The sequence below is a fragment of the Martes martes genome, assembly GCF_963455335.1.
Source record: "Martes martes genome assembly, chromosome: 10".
In the NCBI taxonomy this organism is placed as follows: Eukaryota; Metazoa; Chordata; class Mammalia; order Carnivora; family Mustelidae; genus Martes; species Martes martes.
Genome location: NC_137898.1, coordinates 59,225,095 through 59,250,496, shown reverse-complemented (window position 1 = coordinate 59,250,496; position 25,402 = coordinate 59,225,095). Strand labels below are relative to the sequence as shown.

The 25,402-nt window shown below is 56.8% G+C and overlaps 1 protein-coding gene across 1 annotated transcript in view; it reads right to left on the bottom strand.

The window, feature by feature from the left end:
* The window catches only part of ARHGEF17 (Rho guanine nucleotide exchange factor 17), a 55,220-nt gene extending 30,040 nt beyond the window's left edge, over positions 1-25,180 (bottom strand). The window contains exon 1 of the mRNA XM_080817643.1: positions 21,853-25,180. Within this exon, the coding sequence (XP_080673769.1) occupies positions 21,853-25,056 (3,204 nt within the window). The 5' untranslated portion in view covers positions 25,057-25,180. The remainder of the gene's footprint in view (positions 1-21,852) is intronic.
* Positions 25,181-25,402: the final 222 nt, after the last annotated feature.

The following is a 25,402-nucleotide window of genomic DNA, read 5'->3' as shown; positions in this document are numbered from 1 at the left end:
GAGTTTCTTAACATCAAGGATAATGGCCGGAAGCGGGAGGTGGGGGGTGGGGGAGGTAGGTGGATGGAGAGACCCCAAAGGATGTGAAAAACACCTCCTGACCAGCTAATATGCTCTGAATTGCCTCATCTCCAGGGCCCAAGGGGCTCGGTTTGTCATCTGTACTTTACAGGCAGAGAAACTGAAACCCAGGTCTTCTGGGTCCCATATCTGAGTCTGAGGGGGCAGAGTGGCCCACTCTTGGAGGCCAGGGGTTGGGGGCAAGGACACCACCGGGAATTGGATGAAGCCTTAGAGTAGGATTTATTAAGTCTGGCAGCCGTAGCTCCCAGGAAATACACCCACCCAACCCTGTGCACATTTGTGCCCACAATAGTGGTCTGGCCCATGGTCCCAGTCCTAGCTCAGAACCTGTGTATGAGGTCACGAGGTCACCTCCCAGAACCCTCCCCTCCCAACTCCAGAAATTGTCTCATTCAGAATGTCTAAACCTTGCTCAGCAGAGACCACCACAGGGATTTGGGCCCAGATGGTCTGGCCCTAGCACTGCCACCTTCTGGCTGTTGCTTCCTTCCCTTCGACCTCAGTTTTCCCACTTGGAAAATGAGGGTGAACACCTGCTGCCCAGTAGATGCTCTACAAAGGAGGGCTCCCTTCCCTTGCCTCCACCCAGTTCTCCAGCTTGCAGGGAGGCTGGGGTGAGGGATCGTGGGAAAGGAAGTTATCCAGTGTCTGTTTCCAGACCCTCCTGCTCCCTCCCTCTCTCGGACCCAGGCACAAGCTGGGGGAAGGGAGGGGTGGGCTCCATTTGTGTGTGCCTTCGGGGTGGGATGGGGTGTCCTGCCTCTAGAGCGGAAGATGACTCACTGGGCTGTAGGCCAGGCACCCTGGGAAAGGCCAGGCCAGCCTCAGGCCAGAGCCCCAGGGAGCTGAGAGGCAGGGAGGAGGGAGCAGGGCCTGCCTGAGCTGCAGATATGATCCTGGGGGCTCTCAAAGCTGAGCAGACAAAGAGGCAATCTTCCCCACTTACAATGGTGCCAGAAATTATATTCAAACCACCAAAGGCTGAGGGAAGCTTGAGGTGTTATCAGTTCCTACCAGCCTACAAATCTGACCTGTTCTAGGTGTGGATGCTGCTGGAACAAGGAGGGGTAATCCCTCTCCTTTGGAGCTTGCAGATTTCAGTATCCGTGCCTAAAACCGTCTGGCCCACAGTAAGTGCCCAGTACATATTCGTGAATCAGTGAATGAATGACAGTAAGTTTCAGTGTTATGAACGTGCACAGCAAGCTTAGAATGCCCACGTTCCAGCTTTCCTTATAAAGGAGGGAGCCAGAGAAAGGTCCATTCCTTCTCAGTTTACGGATAGGCACTGAGGCTCAGAGAGGAGAGTGTCTTGAGACCCCCAGGGCAGTAGGTAGTCAGCTGAGGCTAGAACTGGGCCCTTGGGACTTTTGCACTAAATCTGGTCCAAAGGGGCCCAACCTACTTGGAGCATCCTGTCCTCCACCTCCCCTACCCCTACCCTAGTTCAAGATCCAGGGGACACCCCAGGAGATGAGCAAGTTCAACCCATCAGTAAGTCTCTCTGGCTCTAAAGTAAGCCCTGGGTGCCCCGGCCCAACCTAGACTAGCCCAGAGAAGACCCTCCCATCATACCAGCTAAGCTGAGGGTGGTCGAGCTGCCTGGGACAGGGAACAACAAACAAGCCTTGCCCACCAATCCCTCCACCCCAGCCTCCGGGGGGCTGTCACTGGGTCTGGGTCACGTTGGTAGAAGTGGCCCCTACCTTGGGCCGACCAGAGGCAGCCTCAACTTCCAAGCCTTGCTGCTCAGGATCGACAATTAGTGACCAGTCCTAGTGCCTGGGCCGCCACAGTCACCCGTGTGTGCGTGCACGCATGTGGGTGTGCACACACACACGCAACAGGATTCAGAGCTGAAAGTCAGCCAGAGACAGGCCTAGGCTCCACTGTCCCAAAGCCCCAGGACCAGGACTACCACTTCCGGGAAGCTGTCCTAATACCCCAGATCTGGCGACTCCTTTCCTCCTCGGAGCACCTTCAGCACCTTCAGCCTCTGCAGTTGCAACCGTGTTCTCCTGAAACTGATAGTAGTAAGTGGCCCCACCCAGCACTTCGCTGTTTACAGAATGCTGGTAGGGCCTAATCTCATTGGAGCATCTCGGTGGGGGGGGGGGGGAAACCAAGGCTCAGTGAGGAGTCGTAACTTGCTCAGGTTCTCAAGATGAAGGCAGTGAGGCTGGGGCCCAAATCCTGCCCTCTGTCGGTGACCTGCAGTGCCCGAGGTCGGGAAGAGAGCAATGGCAGACAAACAGGAGTTCATCTCTCTCAAGCAGTTCCTGAGTGCTGCTTACCCAAAGTTACTTTAACCTGAAGGCAGACCTCCTAGGTGGGCCCTATTATTACCCTGCTTTACACAAGAGGAGATGGGCCCAGAGAAGCTAAGGACTGGACTCAAGGTCTCATGGTGACAGGGTCTGTGCCCACGGGGTCCCCCGTGGTCAGGATGTCTGTCCACATCTGTTCCACTGTGCAGGAGAGGGGCTGCCTTCCAGCCCAGGGACAGCAGCAGCAGAGGGGGACGAAGACGCTCACACTGCCTTCTTCACAACAGTGGGAACTGACCACAGGGCTGCAGGAATCGTGCACTTAGGGAAGCTCTTTAAAGGGCCACGGGGAAGTGTTCAGTGTGATATTAACTGAAAGAAGCAAGAAGCCTAGGTACTGCACCATCACCACATCATGAGATAGATGTATGCATACATACATACAATATACACCTGCATATATGTGTGCATATATGTAAGGAGAAAAGCCTGGAAGCAAACACGCCACACGCCTGGAAGTTAACAATGGGTGGGAGCCCTGGAAGAGGGAGGGCAAAGCCAGAGACCACATTGCACAGACGGCCACCCCAACCTCCAGGAGGCCCATATCAGTGCCAGTTTCATCCATACGATACAGGATATAAAGGGCTTACTTAGCATCATGCCTGGAACAGAGCCCTCCATGAACACTGGCACATTATGAATAACCAGAGAACCTTAGAAGGCAGGTGATCTCGGGGGTGCCTGGGTGGCGCAGTTGGTTGGTGTCCGACTCCTGGTTTTGGCTTAGGTCATGATCTCAGGGTCATGGGATCAAGCCCTGGGCCTGGCTCCCTGCTCTGCTAGGAGTCTGTTTGGGATTCTCTCTCCCTCACTCTCTGCCCGCACCCCCCCACCCCTATGTGTGCACACACTCTCTTTCGCCCTCTCCCTCTAAAAAAATAAATAGGTAGCTCTTAAAAGAAAAGGAGGCAGGTCATCTCAGAGGTTGAGGGCAACATCCCCCTCCCACTGTAGGCTTCCCCTGGCAATCCTTGTTTGCATAACCCCAGGGCCAAGGAGCTCACCCCCTCCAAGGGTACCATGGCAACTCCTTCCACGATGGGGCATGTCTGCTTGGGAGAAAGCCCAAGATAGGATGGGCCCCTCAGTCCCGGGGCAGCCTTAGCATTGGATGGTGGCGACCTTAGGAAGGATCTTCCATCTCCCATTCCAAATCCTTTCATGGGGCAATTCTCCAGGTGTAAGTTTCGAAGACCCTTTCTGGGTGGCTCTCTTGTCCCCAGCCCCGGTGACCATCTCTGTCCCTCCCACTGTGTCTGGGATAACAGAGTAGCATTTGCTGGCAACACTCTGTGCCTTTTCCATTTTTTCCCTTGGAAAACAAATGAGAAACCAGCTGGGTCTGATCTCCTCCCTATCCCCAACCCCTCTAGTTCCCTAGAGGCGGGAGGCCCTTTCTGCCTCCTCCCTGGACAAAAGCCTGGTAGAGAATCCCTGAGAGGAGGGGCCCAGTGAGCTGGCTGTTGCCACGGCAATGGCAGCCCTGGAATTTGACCACTGGGGCCCAGGAGTGGGGGTGGGGAGTTGGTAAAGGCCCTGTGGGGGCAGGGAGGAAGGTCCAGAGGCCCAAGAAAGCCAAGAAGAGCAAAGGCAGGGCAGAGGTCAGGGTTCCCTCTGTGGCCTCAGTTTCCCCATCTGTAAAGGGGGAAGAGGCAAGGAACTCAAGCCCTGCCCCCACCCAGCTTTAATCCAAACTGGAATCTGGGTGAAGGCCAGGGATGGCAGAAGCATTCGAGGCAAGTCCAGTAGCCTCTTTTGGTGGACAGAGACCCCAATGGACGGGGACTGGTCCCAGGTCACAAAGCAAGTCCAGGACAGTACCAGGACTAGCCCCTGGGAGAGTGGTCTGTCCCTATTTCTCCGCTGGAGAGGACAAGGATGCCTGCTTCATGGAGCGGGGATGAGGACCTCCAGGAAGAGCTATGGCTGGGTTGGGCTGGGTCCACAGTCAGACAACTGACAATGTGCCTGCTGCAGCAACCCTCAGCATTCCTGGACCCAGAGGGCTGGCAGAGGGCCTGCCCCCTACCCATGCCTGCAGTGCCAGGTGGCAGTGGGTATTTTTAAATGGGTGCCCACCCCTCTCTGCCTTCCCACCGGCCCACTCCAAGAACACAGTGAATTCTCTGCCAGTCCCCCAATCCCCTCCACTTCAGCCCAACTGAATGGGTGCTAGACCCATGGTCAGCCTCTCTGTCCCCGCCCTCAGGATGGCCCCCACTTGCTGGCCAGCTTGCCGGCCACCACCGCCCTCACAGTCAGCCCTGGTTCATGGTGATATCCGGGACCCCTTCAGCGACACTCTAGGTATACTTTAGGCCCAGAGAAGGGCTGGGACTTGTCCAATGTCACACAGCAAAGATGTATTTGGGCATGCTATGCCCCCAGCCTCGGCCCAATCTCCACCTCCCTATCCCAATATACTGGTGTTGCCCAAAGCCCTTCTTACCACTCTGCCATTGATCTTCAATAGCTACAGCCTCTGGCCTTCATACCCACCCCCAAAAGACACTCTAGTTCTGGGAAAAAATGGAGTAGGAGCCATAACCCACACTACACACCAGAATAAATTCCAAATGGGTCAAAGATTTAAATGTACAACATAACAAGAAAACATAAAACACCAGAGGAAAACATGGGGAAAGTGCCTTTTAACCTTGGAGTGGGAAAGGTCTTTCTAACTGCGACTCCAAATACAGAAGCCATAAATAAGAGCTTGATAAATCAGACCACACAAAAACAAAACCTTCTGCAGGGCAAAAATATGCCATAAACAAAGTCAAACCTTGAGTGACAAATCTGGAAAAAAATATCTACAACTCATAACCCAGATGATAATAAACTCCTTAATATTATAAAGGTTCTTAGGAATTGATGAAAATAAAAAGCCAACAATCCAACAGAAAAAATGGGCAAAGGGGATAAATAGTTCATTGAAAAGAGAATCCAAATGTCTCCTGGACAGGTGGAAAGATGCTCAGCCTTGCCCGTTGTAAGATAAATGCAAATTAAAATACACTGAGATGCCATTTCACCTCTCGGACCGGGAAAATAGCACAGGTCTAACTCGGTGATGCTATGGGGACACAGTCTCCTTAAGCCGGCGGCCCCACCATGAAACATCAAATCAGAATCACATATACCTTGTGTCCCAGCAATTTGACTCCTAAGACATTGCTCTAAACATACACAATCCCCCATATAAAATAACCTACGGACAAGCTTGTTCGCGGCAGCACTGTTGGTAATGGCAAAAGACTGAAAATAACCTAAACATCCTTTAATGTGCGCTTCAGTACAGATCCGGTAGTCAGTGCGATGGGACACCCCACAGTGCGAGAAAGAATACACAAGCTCTTAATGCACTGAGAAGGGAAGATCTGGGCCGAGATCTCACTAAGCGGACAGCGTGTGCCTCTGTCTGTGTGGAAAGTGGAGGAAAGACAGTGCATTTGCTGGCCTTTGTATATAGAAGGATTCATAAGAACTAATAACCGGGTATCCTGGGTGGGGCAAGGCGGGTACTAGGTAGCTGGTGGGAAGACTTTTACCCTTTTTGATTTTTTTTTTGTTTTTTTTGTTTGTTTTTAAGATCTTATCCATTTGTTTTAGTATATGTGCTGCCGAAGCAAGCACTTATCCATTTGTTTTAGAAAGAGTGTGCACATGAGAGCAGGGGGAGAGAGAGGGGGAGAGAGAGAATCTCAAGCAGACTCCCCGCTGAGTGTGGAGCCTGACTCTGGGCTCAATCCCCAGACGCTGAGATCATGACCTGAGCTGAAACCAAGAGTCCGATGTTCAACTGACTGAGCCACCCAGGTGCGCCGCCCCCCTTTTATTTTTTGTAACCACATGAGTATGCTACATATTCAAAATCTTAAATACATACATTAAATTTCCGTCTCAGCCTTTGCGACCCTCTTTATCTTCCCTCTCACCCATCAAAGGCTTAGCTTCAGTCTCTTCCCCAGGAACTGTCCCTTATGCACACTGACTTTCTGGGCTCTCCCCGCCTCCGGGCATCTCCACCGATCACCCCTGGCCACTGCCCTGTGTTCCCAGCCTACACACAGGACCAAGTCCTGAGGGGGGTCCTGGTGAATGAAAACCAGATTTCATTGGAAGAAGGAGGGTTTGTTCTGGGACCCTGAGTTTGTTTGGAGCCTCTTTCTCCCTTCAGCTTCCCACTCGGTCTTCTCTTGCGCAATTCCAGTGTCATCTGTGCTCTCCTCCAGGACACTTTCCCTGCCTCCCTGCCCTGCAGCCAGAGAGGAAGTTCCTAACCCTTTCTGCAGAGAACTGTCAAATTCCTCCTTTGTAGCCGCCACGCCTCCTCAAGTCAGGCAACCTCAGAGCTGGGCTTTGACCCAGCCAAAGCTTGGAGATGAGTCCCCAGCCTGGATGAAGGACGTGGGGCTGGAACTCGCTGGGCAACCCTGGCAATCCTGCCTGTCTCTGGGCCACAGATACTGACTGTAAAGTGAGGTCAGTCATGGGCAACATCATAGCAGGGTGGGAATCTCTGCCTGTGAGAATTCAGTAGGTCCCCAAGCCCTCAGAATCCCACCCCACCTCTCCAAAGCCCCTTCCTATGGCAAAGCTCTCATCTACGGCAGCTGCCTGGGGGGGATGTTTGAGCCTCCCTCGGGGAACTCAGCCTATGCTTCTACCTCAGAGATGACTCTAAGCTGTTCCTGGTGACCCCATACACTTCTCATCCCTGGGGCCCCTCCTCAGCCAGGCCAGGTCATTACCCTCCTCTTCCAACTTTACAATTTCCCACTGATCCCCTGTGTTCAGTGTTCTAGCCCAACCACCGCAGGCATTTTCACCTTTAATTTTTAAGGAAGCCCTATAATAGGTGCCGTCATTGTCATCACCATCATCCCGATGTTACAGGTACATAAACTGAGCCACAGAGGGATTACATATTTGCTCAAGGTCATACAGCTAAGAGGAAGAGCAGGAGTTGAACCTGAGCCATCTGACTCCAATCTATTCTAGCCATTACACCAACACAGCTGGATGTAGGATCAGAGGTGAGCGCTCAGGCTGCCCCCGACACTCTGGGTGCCCCGGCTCTTGCTGACACACCAGCATCAGGTCAAATTTCCCCACCTCCCCACACATGTCCCACTCTGGCTGCATGATGCTTCGGCCACAGTGATTCCTTCAGGCAATCACACTCCTACACACGAGGCCTCAGCAGATGCTGGTCTCTGCAAGGTGCGTCCACCCCCATCTTTATGCTGGGCGTTTCTGCCTTCACCCACGTTTTTGATGGCCAAGGAAGTGGGAGCCTAAGCTAGGTGGCAGGCCAGGTAGGCCGGTGCCCGAGGTGGGCAAAGTCTGGGTTTCAAAGGGTCTCGGACTTGCCAGGTGCCTAGCTCGGGCCTTCTCCTGACAATAGCTGTTCACACGTCCAGTGACTCTGAGCTCTGGCGGAGCCTTACCGATTCATCTCAGTTGAGCCATCTTCCTCCCCCTGTCCTCAGCCAGTGATGGAGATGGGCCAGGCAGCATGCCCACGCTGGGGGCACGGCTAGCTGCTATCCCCCTGCCTCCTCAAAGGGCCTGTGCCTTCCCGGAAACAGCAGTCAGCAATCAGGACCTCCCCACCACTCTGAAAGGTCGTCTTCCTAATCAAGCAGGGCCCAGCCCAGCTCTGCAGACCCCTGGTAGGGAACATCGCCTGCTCATTGGAGTCCCAAGGTGGGGTGCTCCATCATCCTGGCTCCTTCTGGAGGCATGGCTCCACCAGGGTTTGTCCCTGCCCAGGGAATCTGGCTGGGCGGAACTTCTGAGTCTGAGGAGAAGCTGAAGGGAGACGCTTGTCCTGCTCTCAACCCACCTCCCTGCCCCCCACCAGGGCCCTTCTGCCCCAAACAGGGATTCTCTGCCTGAGTCCCAGGGGGCTCCACGGAAGCACATGGGGGAGACATGATCAAGAGGGCAGATATGCCCCCACCTTCACTTATATCAACAAGGTTCCAAGCTGACCTGTTTTATAGTTCAGTATCAAGATTCCTCTAGAAGATAGGGTTCCACTATTTTTAAAAAAGATTTTATTTATTTATTTGTCAGAAAGAGAGAGCATGAGCAGGGGGAGGGGCAGAGGGAGAAGCAGAGCAGGGAGCCCGACTCGGAGCTCGATACCAGGACCCTGGGATCATGAACCGAGCTGCAGGCAGATGCTTAACCTACTGAGCCACCCAGGCACCACCACGCTATCTGTAAGAGTTTGGAAATTCCTGCCCCAGGGTGAACTCCAGACTTTCAGGGCTAGCCTTTCAGACTCCCCAGAACCCAACTGACTTTCTCCAGAACCAATGGGCTTTCACGGCACCCCAGACACACCAGGGCTTTTCCATCACAGGCTTCTGCCTTCCTGGTTCTCTCTGACAGAAAAGCCTGGCCCCATTTTCACCAGTAAGTCCTGCTGGTTCTTCAAGGCTCCAGCCACATTAGCCTCCCTCACCCTCAGCCACTTTGGCCTCCTTCGGATCCTCGGTTCTCAGATGGGGCTCCCACCTCTTCTTGGGGCAGGAACCTCTGTCTGCCTGTCCTGTAGCCCACATGCTAACCCTGCAAATATAGGTACCAGTGGGCGACAGTGGAGCTGAATTTTAAAGGTTACCCTGGGCTCTCCAAACCCATTACCCAAGCTGATTCCAGAGTTAATTACCCAGGGCTCATTAGAAAAGCTTGGAGCAGCTGTGGAGTCAGCTCAGCTACCCTGCCAGTGACAGCGAGCATCTGGGTTCTCCCCCTGGGAATGAGGTCCTGCTCCAGGCAGAACGTGGGCTGAGGCCCCCTCCCGGACACCTGGTTCTGGCACCCACCGCACAACCTAGCCCCACATGCTGGGCATTCGGGGTTTCAGTGCAGGGATGGACAGCTCTGTCTGCATGTCCCCAGATGGATGATGACTGTTTACACTGCTTGTTAAGTTGACCTCTGGCTGTCCCTATCTACTCCAAGTCTGCTGTCATCAACGCTTGCTCTGGGAAAGGTGTGAGAGGTTCCCGGGCTGGGCCCTCACTTCTGATACCTGCACAGACGTCTTTGTGAATACAGAAGTCGACTGGGGATTGAAAAGAAATGTGTATGAGTGTGTATGTGTGTGTGCGTGCATGTGTACCTGCCTGCATGTTGCGGACCTCAGGCTTTGCCATGCTGGGTTCATACCATAGTCAACTTACCCCACAGCATGTGCATTGTCTGTGTAGGTGTATAAGCCCTTCCCACCTGAGTGCTCTGCCAGGACTCCTCTCTGCATTTCTACCCCAGGCTCAGGGCCCAGAGCTGGCTGTTTCTTCTCCAGCACCCATGGCCCAGGCTTGGCCACATGGAAGGTGGCCTAATGACTGAGGGGAGGAGGCCACAGTACTGCCTGAGGCCCAAGAGTTAAACTCAGTGGGATAGGGCTCAGGGCTAGGGGCCCAGAGGGAGACCGGGGGTGGGGGGAGGCGGCCTGGGCTGGCTGCGGGTCCGGGCCTCTCTGGGCTCTTTGTCCAAATATGGAAGGTTTTTTTGTCTCCATTTGAGTCACGCCGGCCATGGCCCAAGAGATCTGCTTTCCAGATACTGCCGGCGGGACCGCGCCAGCACTGCCTGGCCTGCCCCTACCCACCCCTCCTTCCCTTGCCTGTGGTTCATCTCAGCACCCTTCCAACCCAAAGCTTTCTCCACAAGCAAGGAGCCTGACACCCACCTCAGCTGCACTCTAGCACCAAGAGAAAGGTCCCTGGGCCAATGGTGGGGGGAGACGCTCACTCCCTCTGCCTGTCCATCACCACCTCTTACAGCCCAAGGGCCCCCATATTCAAGGAGCCATTCAGCTAGTATTTACCAAGCCTCCACTCTATGCTCCTTCCCGGGGCTAGGACTGTGGACTGCAAATCCAGTGGGTTTCCCGAGTCCAAAGCGGAATCCACTCTCTCCTCCCTCATACCCACCTTGGTGATGGCACTGCCCCCACCCAGGCAGTCTGAAAGCCTGGAGCCTTGGGGACGTTCAGAGATCCTGGAACCAGACTCCAATCTCTCGCTCAGTTAGCTTCCCTAACCCTGGCAAACTGCTTTATCATGCTTTGCCCAAGGCTCTTCATCTAGAAATAGGGATGACAGTACCTCCCCACGGGTGGTTGTGAGATTAAATGAGTGGATGCGTGGAAGCGCTCAGACCAGCGCCCGGCACACGGGGAAAGCTCCACACGCTTTGCTGCCACTACTTGTGACCCGCCCCCATCCCTGAGTCGCACCATATTCAATAAAGTACTATGGGCCAGATCGCCTAAGACTTTAGTCCACTTCCTTCTGGATCTCTCTGCTACGTTAGACCAGCAGCCTTGGAGTGAGGCCAGCCTAGGTTCTAATCCCACCACCTCTCTCCTTCTGAGCTCTGCGATCTGAGCTAGGAACCTCACCTTCCTTGGGCCTCAGCGTCCAGTTCCCACCTCACCTCCACCCCCACTTGGTACTGGCTTGGGACAGTACCCTTTGCCCATCGTGCCAGCTCTCACCTGCCTGGGTGCTCAGGCCTGCCATCTCCAGGGCAGAGCCCAAACAGGGCTGGACATGGGTGGTGGGAAGAGTTCTGAGCAGCCTGGGAATTCCCCCAAGGGCAGGCCCCAGCTCTCCTCCTCCTGCCTTCCCCACTCCCTCTACATTATTTGTTTAATACATGTGTTTTGATGCCCTGTGTGCCAGGAACAGCAGGGCTTGGCAAGGGTGGGGCTGCTTGACCAGAACCATGTACCAGGCCACGGGGTGAACTGGGGGCCCCACCCATATCTCCACACTTCCAAACCTTTGAGATCTATCGTCCCCTATACTCCTGCCCCAGAAGAAAGGGGTTGCAATCAGCTGCTGGTGGAGGGGAGGTGATTCCTGACACGCAGGCTAGGATGCCAAGGGGACACTTCCCTACACAAGGCCCTCTTCTGAAGTCCTGGTCCTGGCCACCAGCCTCTGTCTGGCTCTGTGAGAGAGGGGGAGATAGAGGGACAAGAGACAGCCAGAAGGGGCGAGGCTGGGGGAGGAGGGCAGGGAGAGGAACGGAGGAGGGAGGAGAGAAGAAAGCATGAAGCCCCAGTGAGGGAAAGGCCTGGTGTGAGTGAGGAGGGAGGAGGCGGCTTGCAGCCCAGGCCCTGGGTCCAGGTGAAGGGGTGGGGCAGGCAGGATAAGGGCCTGCCCTCCTCCTCCTCCTCCTCCTCCTCCTCCTCCTCCTCCTCCTCCTCCTCCTCCTCCTCCTCCTCCTCCTCCTCCTCTTCCCCCTCTAGCCTTGGGGCCAGGCCCAGGACTATTTTTAGCCAGGGCTGAATTTAGCTGTTCCCTCGGAAATTCCTCACCCGCCCCAGGCACCGCCCCCGCTGGCCTTGGGGAGAAGCCTGAAAGCTCTGGTCCAGGAGGAAGGGAAAAGAGGACCAGGGTGCAGCGAGGAGCTAGAAGGGTGCTTAGGCATCTGATGAGGAAACACCCTCAGATCAGGCCCCAAATCTGAGTTACTCCTCTCTCTACAGCCTACTCTCCTCTAGGAAGGCCTCCAGGACTGCAGAGCGAGAGAACACTTGTCTTGGGGTTGGTGGTACAAATATCATATGGATACTTTGTCTCTGACTACAGGACCCACGTGAGCACTGCTAGCAAGGTGGCCTGCCTGTCTACCTACCAGTAACTCCACCCCCAGCTCCTAAGAGCCTGCACAGTCCAGAGCTTTCCTGAACTCTGCCACATCTGGGATTCCCACTTCACAGAAGGGAGACAGACTGAGTGACTGGTCTTGGGTCATAGCTAGGAAAGCAGCGCAGGCCTGCTCCTGCCCGCCCTAAGCTCCCCACCCAGGCCAGTCCCAGAGGTAGCGGGACTGGGGGTGTGGCCTGGAGCTCTGCTCTTCTCTGGTGACCCCACTGAGAAGCAGGCACTTCTGCTGGAGCAGGAGGTACTGAAGTTAGACAGGAAGCAAATGAGGCACAGAGACATGGACCTGAGCTGGTTCAGAGCTCCCTTCCCCTTCTAGAAACGCAGAGGAACAATCAGCCCTGAGGCAGGAGGATGACTCAGATGACTGTGCATTCTGTCCCACTGCCCTATTCTCGAACTGCAACAAGGGAGGCAGCCCCGCTCCCCTCATGCTGCTTTCTGGTAGGGCCCCTGAGCCTAAATTTAAGTTGTCAGGTTTTACCTCCAAATGATCTCCCTAGTAAGTTAAGTCCTTTTCTCTCCATCCCTGCATCACCTGTACCCCTTAGCTCTGGCTTCTCATCTCTTGCTTTCTCCAGTCCACAACCAGAGGATGTTTTTGAATGTGTCCATCCGGCAATGCTCCTCCTTGGCTCCTAACCTTCCGTGGCTCCCCGCTACCCACAGGACAAAGCCCGGCCCATTTAACTTGGCACTTCCGGCCTTCAGCCTGGCGCCTGCTCACACAGCCTCTCCCTGTGTGCTCTGGTCAAACCTCTCTGCAGACATATATCAAGGCTTCTTTTTCCTGCCTAGTTCAGCCCAGCTCCCTAAAATGCCAAGTGACCCATGCCATCCCCCGTCTCGAGAATTCCCAGTGGCCCCTTATTTGCAGCAGTCCAAGTGTGGGGCTGGAACAGCAGTGAGGTGCCTGGTCCACTATGTCTCGGCCTTGGGGAAGACCCCTGCCCTTGCTGGCCGTCAGTTTACCCTCTGAATAATGGTGGGTTGAGGGATGGTTAGAAGACATAGCGGACAGCTGGTTTCTCTCTCTTTCTTTCTTTAAGATTTTCTTTCTTTTCCTTCCTTCCTTCCCTCCCTCCCTCCCTCTCTGTCTTTCTCTCTCTCTTTCTACCTCCCTCCCTCTTCCTTCCTTCCTTTCTTTCCTTTCTTTTTTTCTTTTCTTTTCTTTTCTTTTCTTTCCAGAATGAGAGACAGGGACAGCACAAGCAGCAGGACCAGCAGCAGGCAGAGGGAGAAGCAGGCTCCCTGCTGAGTAAGGAGCGAGATGTGCGAGATGTGCGACCGGATCCCAGGACCCTGGGATCATGACCTGAGCCAAAGGCAGACACTTAATTGCCTGAGCCACCCAGGCGTCCTGACACAGCTGGTTTCTAAAGATCTTTCCAGGTGGACCTCTTGGGACCGAGGGCCCTATCCCTCTTCTTCCTCCTCCTGCCTCCTGGCCTTCCGAGAAGTTGGCTATCTCACCACCACACCACACCCCACCCCTCCCAGGGAGACAGAAGACAGAAGGGGACAGTGAGAAACCAGGAGTGAGACTTCAGTGACACAGGCAGCCAAGAAAGATGGAGTAAGTAGGATTTTTGGGGGGGAAGGGTCCCTTCCTGTCCTTCCAGCCCTTCCCTTCCACATCTGCTCCTTGACCTCCAGTGCCCTGTCCTGGGAAAGGACTGGATGTTTGTCTAAGGGGGCTCAGGGGGAGGGGTCTCAGCAGTCCCAGGAGGCTGAACTGTGGGGCTGGCTGTCTGGCTGGCAGCCAGGACACCCCGCCTCCCTCCCTCCCTCTCCTTGCTGCTCTGGGGCCGGGCCTGCTCACCCCCTGGGAACCAATAAACAGGAAACAGACACCAACCTGGCGCTGGCTCCCTCAGCCTGGCTCCCTCCAACACAGTCCGCCTGGCCCCCCCAACCCTACTGGCCCAGGACCTGCCCCGCCTCTCCTTGGCCCCAGAATCTCAGAACATCTCAAATGCATGAACAAAATCAAGCTAAGAGGTATGGACTCCTGGAAAAAAAGAATCCTTCATCCTGAAAGCGCAAGATTCCAGATTCTACACTCTGAACTAGCAATCTCGAAAGCACATGCTCTTCAAGTAGTCACCGTTCTGAGAGCTTCTAAACCCGGGGTCCTGGGCTGACAGGGTAGGACACTGAGGCTCTGCGCTAAGATGAAATGACTTGTGAGTTTTCACGCAGTGAGGGAGCCAGAGTCTACTCTGAGATGTTAACCTTCATTGGTCTGACCCCCAAGCCCACCAGGCACATGGATGGACCTCAGACTCCCTGGCTTGGAGGAGCCACTGAGCCCTGCTTCGGAGGCTGGTTCCAATGGGTCTAGGGCTTTGACCAGAGAGGGCTCTGGCTCTGCTTAACCTCCCAGGTTGGGGCTGGTGGCAACAAAGCCAGAGGGGGAGCTGGAGAGAAGAGCAAGGACACTGGGTACTTGATTCCACCCAAATACCCAGCCCTCTCCTCTGCCCACCTCCCATCTCCAAAGGCCAGGGCTGCTGGGCCACCAAACCTACCTAGTCAGTACCCCACCTGCCCGCCTGCCCAGAGCTTTGTCCTCTGCTTTAAGCTGGAGAGGGATGCTGGGAACCCAAGCATGCTGGAGTCAGTGTCTATTAGAATCTTAGAATCCTAGTGCCTTGCCTCTCAGTCATGAAGGGAGGAACTAATGCTCCTTGAGCACTCACTATGTGCCAAGCCCTATTAGCAGGATTCCAGTTAATCTGAACAATAATCCCTGTGGAGCGAGGGGACAGTGCTGAGGAGTCTCTATATGCTTGCCCTGGTCCCAAAGCAGCCTCGGGGAAGAAAGGATCCGGGTCGCGCTCCTGCCCTCCACATGCCCCCTCCTGGGAAGTGCTTCGGCCTCTCAGGGCATGAAGTGGCCTGACAGGTCCTCTGGTCCCACGGCACCAGGGTCACCAATCCCCAGCGTGCAGCTCCTCCCCATCTGCCCCTGAGCTCCACCTAGGGTAGCTCCACGGAGATGGGATTCCCACTCCCTTCCTAGACCCTCACCTTCCCTCTTTGCCCTGGCTCTGAACAGCCCTGCCAACAGCCCCTCCTGGAAGCTGCTTCATCCCAGTTTTTGGTCAGCAAGCTCAGGGCCAGCTGCCCCTAAAAGCCAAGCCCACCCGTAAGACCTACGGACAGTTTTGTCCCTTTCCCATCAGGCCAGGGCTCAGCCACCTGGTGGATCCCACCCACCTCAGGGGACAAGGACCCTTGTTGAAAAGCATTGTCAGGCAGGGATGGTGTCCAAGCTTTCCCTGTGTGTCCCCACTGCCCCCTAAGGGGCTCAACAACTGACCGCAGAATGAACGAATGACACATGACAAATGACCACAGGAAGAAACGAGTGCGGGACAGATGCAGTAGGCCTGTGCTCACAGGCTCCGCCTCGTGCCCAGCACCTCCCAGGGACTCTGGATCTCAGGGGCTGACAGCCTGGCCCCTCTCCGACCTGTGGTAGGCAGAATAATGGCTCCCAAGGATGTCCACGTCCTAATCCCTGGAACCGTGAATATGTTACCTTACGTGGCAAAAGGGACTTTGCAGAGTACAGATCTGGAGAGGAGGAAATTATCCTGGATGATCTGTGTGGGTCTAAAGTAATCACCGGGGCCTGACAAGAGGGCGGCAGGACGTACAGGGTGAGAGAAAGATTTGAAGGTGCCATGCTGCTGGCTTTGAAGACAGAGGAAGGGATCACAACGCAAGAAGCGCCCGCAGACAACATAAGCTGCCAAAGGCAAGGAAACAGGTTTTTCCCTAAAGCTTCCAGAAGAAACCTAGCCCTATTAACAACTTAACTCTTAGCACATTGAAACCCTTTTCTTCTGACCTCCAGAACCGTAAGACAATATTTGTATTGTTTTAAGTCCTAAAGGTGTAGTAATTTGCCACAGCAGCAATGAGAAGCCAATACACCACCCATTCGCCATCCTGGACTGGAATCCACAACAGTCCCTCTGACCTCAGGTGCTGACTAGCCTCCCCCTCAGTCTCTCCGGCCTCCTCCGGAGCGTCTCAGAGCCACGTGACAGCCCCAGGCCCAGGACAGAGTTTAAAAATCCTGGCTAGGCCCCAGCCTGAGCCACACAGCCCGCCACCCATGTGGGGAGAGGCCTCATCTGTGTGTGTGGTGGAGCCCAGAGCAGCCGCCAGTGGCAAGGGCAAGGCCTGGGGAGCCAAACCTAGTGAGAACCAGCCCCACTCAGCCTCAGTCTCCTCAGCCTCTTAATTCCAGCTCTTCAGTCTACAAATTGGGACCTGCTCAGGGAAGCTAGTGCCTCTCCCACCAGCCCTGGGGTAGGGGAGAGTTTCCATCCTGGGGCCCAAGAGCATGGAGGAATTTGTGGCTCTGAGGGGAAGCGACTTACTTAAAGCCACACACCAGGAAACTGGAGAGGCTAAGGCTGGACCCCATCTCCTGACCCCTAGTGAAGACTTCCATGTGCTCCACCAAGTCATCCCTGGTGACCCTGGCTACTGGAGGGGGTGGTTGTGGACACCCCGCTGGGAGCTCAGATACCCTGGCTGGGGCCCCAGGCCCCTGCATGTCATCAGCTGGGGCTCACTCGCTACCCAGGGCCTGGCAGGCTGGCAGCTGTCCTCTGCCTGGGTCCACCCCTGGAATGCCCCAGAGGCTTGGGATGGAAGTGGGAGGAGAGGCTCAACTCCCAAGGCGAGGGCATTGGCTCCAATAGGCTCCTGCTTCCCAGGGGACCCAGAGCCCCTGTCTTAGGGCCTGCCAGCGAGGCGCCAGGCTGCCTGGGCACGTTTCCCAACAAGCACGGCAGGGCTTCAAGCCTTTCTGGGAAACATGGGCTCCCCCTTCCCCCACCCTACTCCGCCATTCTAGCCAACTCTGCTCAGTGGGAACTCTGTGGGGCCAATGTATGGCCTGGGTGTCAGGATACCTGGGGCGAAATCCCATACTTGAGCCATAGGGCATTATGCAAACCTCTGTCTACTCTGGACCTGCTTCTTCATCCATATACTGGGACCAGGGCAATGCCCACCTGGCTAGGGGACCAGACGGGAGGGACAGAGTTACCTTAGGGTGGCGGGAGCTCCCTGTCCCAGGAGATATGCAAGCTGGAGCTGATGGGCATTATTGTGGCTCTAGAAGAGGAGACACCAGTAGGACATGGCACTGTCGCTATCCTCACGAGGGCCCTATGGTGGTTCCACCCTCCTGCTCCTGGAGCCCAGCCAGTGTGGTTCTGCAGGGGGCAGTCAGTGTAGTCTACAGCCCCACGACACCCTGGGGGCTTGATCAACTCCCCCCTCCCCACCTTAATCAACCCCTCGCACACTGCCCAGCTATGAGAGCCTCAGTAGCTCTGTGTTCACCTTGAATGCTGGGGTCCAGGCCCTCACAAAATCCTCTGGGCTGCAGCAGAAACCCACTGCTCCCCAACCTCGCTCCAGCTGAAGCCGCCAGCAGCTCTTACCCAGATTATCCAGTGGCCTCCTTACCAGCCTCCTTGCTTCCACCCTGGGCCCCTGCAGCCAGAGCAGACCTATGAAAGCCTAACTCAGATCAGGTCACTGCTCTGCTCAGAACCTTCCCGAAGTGCCTACCCCATCTCACTTCCAGTAATGCTGGAGTCCTCCTATTGGCCTATGACATCTACCTCCAGCCTGATCTACTCCCACCCTCCCTTTACCTCTCTGACCTCATTCCTACTTTGCTCCAACCACACAGTCCTGGGGTAATTTCTCCAACACTTCTACCTCAGGGCTTTTGCACTTGCTGTTCTCTGCCCAGAATGTTCTTTCCCAGAAACAGCCACCTTGCTTGCTCTCTCACTTTTTCCAGGCCTCTGCTCAGATCTCACTTTTTGAGACAGGCTTTCCCAGACCTCTTGATCTAAGCTAATACTCCTTTCCTGTCAGTCTCTACTCCCTTAATCTGCTTTCTTTCTCCCTAGCCCCATCTCTCTGACACATAATATATCCATTGACACATAGGCCTCCTCATTAGTCTGGAAGCTCCATGAGGCCAGGCCTTTGTTTTGCTTGTTACTGTATCCCCAGGACCTGGGAGAGTGCCTGGCACTATCTGGGAACTCAGTAAGTATCTGTTAAATGGATGAATGCATTGCTCTATCAAGGGTCACCCACCTGGCCTTGAAAACTCTCCCGGTTTTTTCAAGGCCAGGCTCCAGGCATAGCCTCCTCCAGGAAGTCTCCCCTGCCAGCCCTTAGGCCGATTCCTCACCATTCTAGAGTCCCTTCTGGCTGCTTCTAGATTCTGAACTCTCCGAGTGTCTGGTTCCCCAGGCCTGGGGGTGCCTCCATCTGCTGCTCCTAGCTACCTTGTGTAGCCTGAGATCACAGATGTGGGGAGGGGGAAGGGGCAGGAAGCAGGAGGGGCAAGTCTCTACACTGGGAGGGTGCTGGGGACAGGATTAGCAACAGCCCAGATCATCCCAAAAGCCAGCTGGTTTCAGAAATGTGGGGGAGAAATGTCAGACTCAACTCTGGCCCATCCCCCAAGTCTTCCATGTTTGTGGGGGCAGGCGACCCATTTCTGGACTGTACTCCCTCCAATAGTCCAGGGCCCCTTAGGAAGGAGTAGGGGAGCAGGGAATAAACAGAGGAAAGGGACAGCCCTCTGGCTGTCCTCCCCATCCCACCCTCCTACTGGGTGACAAGACATTTAATTATAGATATTTGGTACTGCTCAGAACTCCAAATGTCCTGATTGTCTCCCCTCCCAGAACCAGTTTCCATGGAAAAATCACAGCAAAGAGCCAAGGAGGGAGAGGAGAGAACCCCCACCCCCGTGGGTTCCCTGCTAAGGGGACACAGAGAGAAGAAAGGTGATGAAGAGCTGCAACCCAGGCCTTCCTCAGCAAGGCAGGGAGCTGGCTAGGCAAACTGGGGGTGGAGGGCATATCTGCCAGGACAGCTCTAACAGCTCTGCTTGGTCCCAGCAGAAACGCAAGCAGGTGTTCAGAGCTTCAAAGACCAGGCTGTCTAACATCCCACTGTGCAGATAGGAAAATCGAAGCCCAAGGTGACTCTGCCCGGGTCTCAGAGTGAGTCAGAGGTTGAGCCGGGCCCGGGTGCCCAGGCCACCTGCTCACAATGGGGACATGCCATGCAGAGGGCAAATGCAGATTCTGGGTTGGAAGAGACCTGAGTTTGAGGGACTCCCCAGAGCCTAGGGTTGGGTCAGGGGCCACCTCTGCCCTCCCCCACTCCTGGGCCTCTCTTGTTTGCCCTGGCTGGGTTCAGCCTGGTTTCTGCTTCATCAGCAAAGTGTGAAAGCCTCTTCTCTTCCCTTCTTATTCTGGAGCTCACACCACACCATCTCCACCCACAGCCCAGGGAGCGTGACTGGAGCCCCAGGCCCGAAACAAGGGAACATTGTCTCTTCCGTGGAGGCCATACGGAGGGGGTAAAGAGCTGCTCCCCATCTTCCTGGAGGCAGAAGGAAGGGGGCAGCAGAAGGGATTTGGGCTAGCAGACAGGAGAACTTCCAGGCTTTATGAGGGGTTTGGGGAATTAGGGGATAGTGATTCTCTTTTGAGCCAGTTCAAGTCCGCCTGGTAATACTGAGGCTTAGAGTGCCCAGCCTGGTGCTCAGAAACCAGGAGGGGGCAGGGAGGAGAGGCCATGGCTGGTCACTGAGAAGCAGCGGGGGCAGTGGAGCCTGTTTTTCTACCCCCTCTCTCCTGTTTCTAGGGAGGGAGTGGTCACACCACCCACTCACCTGACAAGAGCCTGCCAGGCAGAAACCATTATCCCCATTTTACAGAAGGGGAAAGTGAGTTATGGAGCCTGGATGTGATGGATCCTAGGCCACACAGGGATCTGGAGCCATGGCTCAAACCCTGCTCTTCCAAATATAGACTTACTAGTTCTCTCCTCTCTGAGGCAAGAGGGAATATCAAGCTAGGCCTAGAAAGGTGGGAGGACTAGAGTAGGCTAAGGTTTGGAGGCTGGAGAGCAGCTCTGTTGAGGACAGGGAGAAGCTGGTATTATGGGCCCCTATGCCCCACCTCATAGCCCTCCGGGGATGGAGAGGGCTAAGCTTCTACCCAAAGTTGGGGGACAGGGGGACTACATGAAGGGAGGCAGACCAAAAGCCAATTCTGCAAAAACTCCCACCTCCTCTCTGGGTCTCAATGCTTCTTCTTAGAAGCAACCCCCTCCCAGAGTTTCCCTGAGTCCCTGGTTCATTCCTGCCTTCTTCCCTAATTTAGCCTTCAGGCCCCCTGAGGAGATAATGCTATGGGAAAGACAGCTGGGGAAGGGGCCCTGGCAGGAGCTGCCCTTTCTCTTGCCCTCCCCCACCTGTGTTCCACTGACAACAGGCACTGAGTTCGGGGCATCGCAGCTGTCCCACCAGGCTCTCTCGAGGAAGGCCAGGTCCAAAATTTCCCCTCTCCCCACTCCCTGCCTGCTGGCTCTCTCTGTGGCCTCCATGAGAGAAACCAGAGCCAAGACGAGGGGGAAATAGAGAAAAAGAAAGAGACACAAAGAAAGAGTTCAGAGGGGCCGTGAGAGTGCTGGGAACTGGGAGTGACCAAATTAGTCCAGGCTTTAGGGTTTCCAGGCCCTTCGCACAGACAGGGAACACAGTGGGCATGCAGGCCGTGGTTGAAATAAGCTGAACCATCCCCACACTAGGCCCAGAACCCAAAACCTAGAACCGAGCTTCCAGTACAGGTGCGGGGCCATCGCGGAGCCCAGAACCTATCTGAACCCACAGCGAACACTCCAGGGACATCTGAAGGCAGAAGTGGGGGCCTCAGAAAGATGGAGTCCCCAGGGCTTGGGGTCTGGCAGAGGAAGGGGGAAGCATTTCAGAGTCACTAGGAAGGGGATGGTGGGCAGGGAGAGATGGAAGTTGGCAGGATGGGGGCTAGTGCAGAGGCAGCCCTCCTGTGGGAGCTGGAGCCCCTCCCCAACTCTCTCCAAGCCCCTGTCCACTGGGCTCGGGCAGCCTCTTCTCGGTCCCCGCTCTCCCCTGAAAGCCCCTGCTCTAATCAGAAGAGGCGCTGGCAGACCTCAGACACCAAGGACGCCTCAAGTCCAACCTGTGAACTCCCAAATCTGGGCAGCAGCAGCTGGATGGAGGCATAGGGACCCTGTCCACAGGCCCCTGCTTTCCCAGATGCAGAGGTTGAGGCACAGAGAAAGGCCTGGGCCACCAGAGTCCTTTATGGAGTCTTTTCTGCTCCTCCGTAAAGTAAGGGCTGTCCCTCTCCAATTCTCCCAGGCTCAGAGACAATCCCACGTTTCAATCTGCCACAGGAGAGCCACAATAGGAAGTACAAACCTGGGTCAGCTGTGGGGCCCAAGCCCTAACATCCTACAAAGGGTCTGGCCGATAGCACAGTATGACTCAAGAAAGACTCACACCTCCTTGTGTATTTATGAAAAAGAACCAGATAGAAATCTCTAAAAGCAGTCCCTGAGACACAGCTAAAGGACTAGATTAGAACCCTTTGTAATTATCACCCGGAACACGGCGAAGCAGGCAAGAACCTTCTTCACCAGCCCTGGCAGAAGCCTTCGGGGCCTGAGTAGACAGGAGCCCTGTGTCATTAACACCCTTAAAACTACCTGGGCACTCCCAGGACCAAGGAAGCGCCCACAGACCAGGACACCGACCCAATGAGCACACTCAAAAGGCTCCTGAGGAAGTCAGCTCCCGTGGACTTTGCCTCTCCCTCCAGAGCCCCCCACAAAGGACTCACCACCTGTGGCTTGCTGTAGCACTTGCTGGCTGGGGCAGGTTCATCTGGGGCCCGGGCTGCCTGAGGGGGCTTGGCCTCAGCAGAAGGCGCTGCAGCAGGGGTCAAGCAGGGCATATCCACAGGTCCTGGGGCAGGAACCTCGCCAGCGTGGAGGGTCAGCATATACTGCTTAGTGACATCCTCGAGTGATGGTGCCTGCAGTGCGGCGTGGGCTCTGGCAGGAAAGCCCACGGGCTCTGGCACAGCCACAGGGGGGCCAGCGGAAATCGGAGGCTCAGGCACCATGATAGGTGTGAAGGTGGCAGGCACACTCGCGTGGCGAATGTGTTTGGAGGATGGCCGGGCCCGAGACAGGCTGCTAGTCTGGTCCTCGTTGCCTTCCTCTCTCTGTAGTTCCTGATGACTGCTCCGGGCTGGGCGCTTCTTGGAACCCCGTCGGATGAGCCGTGGGGACAGAACATCAGCCAGTTTAGGGTCAAGATGGAAGTCACGGTGGGCAGTGGAGGAGGCAGGTAGGGTCTTGGGTAGGGCCCTCTCAGACTGTGCCCGGCCCCTGGCAGGACTGGGCTCTTCTGGTTCTGCCCGCCGCTCTGCAAGAATGGGCTCACTGCTAGATGGAGGCAGCATGGGCTCGACTTCTCGGATAGGCTCCCCTCCGGGGCCCTCAAATCCAGGCCCAGCCAACTCCCCACGGCGGCTGGGGTCACTCAGAGATTTCTTCTTGGGGCCTTTGCCAGCAACCCTGTCATCCACCACTCGCCCCAAGGCACCAGGCCCCTGAACAATATTCTGAATTACCTCCTCATAACCCTTGCTCTCTTCACTGCCCACAGACCAGTCACTGTGGCCACTGGTCAGGCCCTCATCCACAGCTGGGGCTGCTGGAAGCCCTGTCTTGGGGCTCAGTGAACCCAAAAGGTTGCTATCCACAGAGAACCCAGAGGGCTCCTCGGAGGTGGCAGCCCGGTGGCGCTGTGGAATTGGGTCACTCAGAGACCGGTAGGCCTCGCCGGTCTCCCCATTGCTCAGGTCAGTCCCACCAGGCCCTGAAGGAGGGACTTTGCGTCTCCGTCGGAGGGCACCTGATGTGGGAGGGGTATCAGGGGACACCAGGGCCCACCCTCCCAGACTATCTTCAGCCCCAGGGCCATAGTGGTTGGTCTGGGCTGAGGATGAGGAAAGGGGTCGCCACACCCCTGTGGTACCCAGGCTGCAGAAGACTGAAACAAGAGGCTCAGGGTCCGCCCCAATGCCCTCGTCTGTCAGGCTAGACTCGGGACCAGAAAGCTCCTCCTGGGACCGCTGCCCCTGGGTCATGTCTCCTACCCAGTCAGGGCTTCCAGAGGGGACATCACTTCCGTCATCCTGCTGGGCACCCATTCGCTGGATCTTCTCAAAAACCTGACGGGCCTCTTGTACATACTGATCCTGGACCACCAGGGGCAGTGGGTCCTCCTCAGCACTTGGGCCTGCCAGCAGGAGCTCAGAGGAGCTGGGCTTCAGGGCACTGGTGCGAGATGGGCGGCGGGCCACGGGCTTCTCAGAGCAGGTAAAAGACTTTGCCCTCCGCAGGGTGGCCGTCAAGTCTTTGAGTGTGGGGCGGATGCCAGGCGATGCTGGGGCTGGGGCAGGTGTGGGTCCAAGCTGTGCCCCGGGGCCACCTGCCGACGGTGAGTCTCTACCGTCTAAAGGGCCACTGCCGAGGTCACTGGGGCGCCCACCAGGCTTTCGGACCCTCAGCTCTGAAAGGTCTGACCGAAGGAAACTGAGCAGCGTCAGGGTCTCTGAGGCAATATCTGGATTTGACAGGGACTTCCGCTGCCGGCTCTTGTCCAGCTCCAGTCCTCCATCTCTCAATACCCTGGTGGTGCCCACAGGTGCCTTGGTGCGGCTCCGAGGCTGAGGCCTTAGGAGGAGCCCCTCTCCAGCTCCGAAGCTAGGGGAGCGGTACATGCCCCAGCCCCCAGAACCCCGACTAGCCCATGGGTCCTCATCCTTGAGGGTCTCTGTGCTGGAATAACGGCTGCTACCGCGGGAGCCTGCTGGGCTGGCTAGGTATGCAGGGAAGTTCACTTTGGCCACGCGGAAGGTTCCCCCCCCAGTGTCAGACACGGGCCGGAGTCCCTCCTGGGGACCTGGTCCACAGGGAGGCAAGCCAGTACCCCACTCTCGGGCTCCTTCCTCACTACAAGCTTTTGGAGATTTGGGGGGCTCGGGACTCCTGGCTCCCCCAGCTGAATCCATGCTGCCCAGGTTTAACCCATAACTGTCCGGCCTACAGTCCTTGTCCAAGAGGGAGCTTCCAGGCCTGGGTCCCGGCCTCCCTCCCCAGCGGTGGCCGCCCTCACCGTCTTGGTCCTCGTCACTGCCCGAGGAGTGGCCTCCGTGGTAGGCCGGACTCTGCACCCCGGGCGGCGGCGGCGGCGGGACCTCCTCTTCCTCCTCGCTGGAGCTGGCAGCTCGGCCGCGGCTGACAGGATAGGAGGAGGCGATGGAGGAGGAGCAGGAGCAGGAGGCCCGGGCCCCGGCCTGCGGTTGGGAGAAGCTATGCCAAGAATGTAAACCATCCGCCGGACGCTGCGCCCGCTCCTGTTGCTGCTGCTGCTGCCGCCGCCTCCTCCCCTCTGTCCCTGGGCCGGGCAGCGGTCGCGCGGAACGCAGGCCCGCCAGGGGGAAGCACGTCCGAGGAGGTGGCGTCGGTGGTTGCCGGGGTTCGCGGGCCGGGGGCTCCCACACCGCACCGTCGGGGCTGAGCGTCCCCGAGGCCTCGGAGTCCGCACTGGGCCGCCTGGAGCCAGGGCCGCCGAAGAGCTTGCGCATCTCGGTGACGCTGGGCCAGGCCCCGCGCGCCGCGCCCTCCGCCGCTTCTTCCGCGGCCCCCGGGGAGACGCCCCCGTCTCGGGCCCCAGCGTGGTCGTGGTCCAGACGCGGCGCGTCGAAGCGCCGGGAGAGCTGGCGCACCGACGGCGAGAGGCTGCGGAGCTGGCGCGGCTGCGCGGGGGCGGCCGGGGGCCCCGACGCCAGTTTGGACACGCGCCGGGAGGGCTGGCCCGGGACCGACGCGGCGGGCCGGCACGAGGCGCGGCGCCGCAGCCCGGGGGTGTCCGTGGCCTCCTCCCTCGGCCCGTGCCCGCCGCTCCAGCGTTCCAGCAGCTTGAACGAGACGCTGCGATAGAGCGGGGACCGGGGCGCCCCGTCCGCCATGGTGGCAGCACTCACTCTGGGGGGGCTGGCCTCGGGGAGCCGCGGCCAACCCCCCCTCCCCCGCGCCCTCGCCCCAAAGGAGCGCAGCAGCCGGAGTCCGAAGGCCTGGGTTCTGCAGCAGCAGTGTGAGGGGGTTTGCAGGGAGAGGGCGCAGAGACTCGAGCTGAGGTTTATCTGCCGCCGCTCAAGTTTCTGAGGCCGCGGGCGGCATCGGCTCCATCCAGCGCGGTCCCTCCCGCCTCAGCTCCGACCCCCGGGACCGGCCCCCTCTTCGGCCGGTGCGATTCGGAGCATCGCGACCCGGCCCGCTCCGGGCAGGACCCCAGTGCTCTGTTCCTCGGCTTCG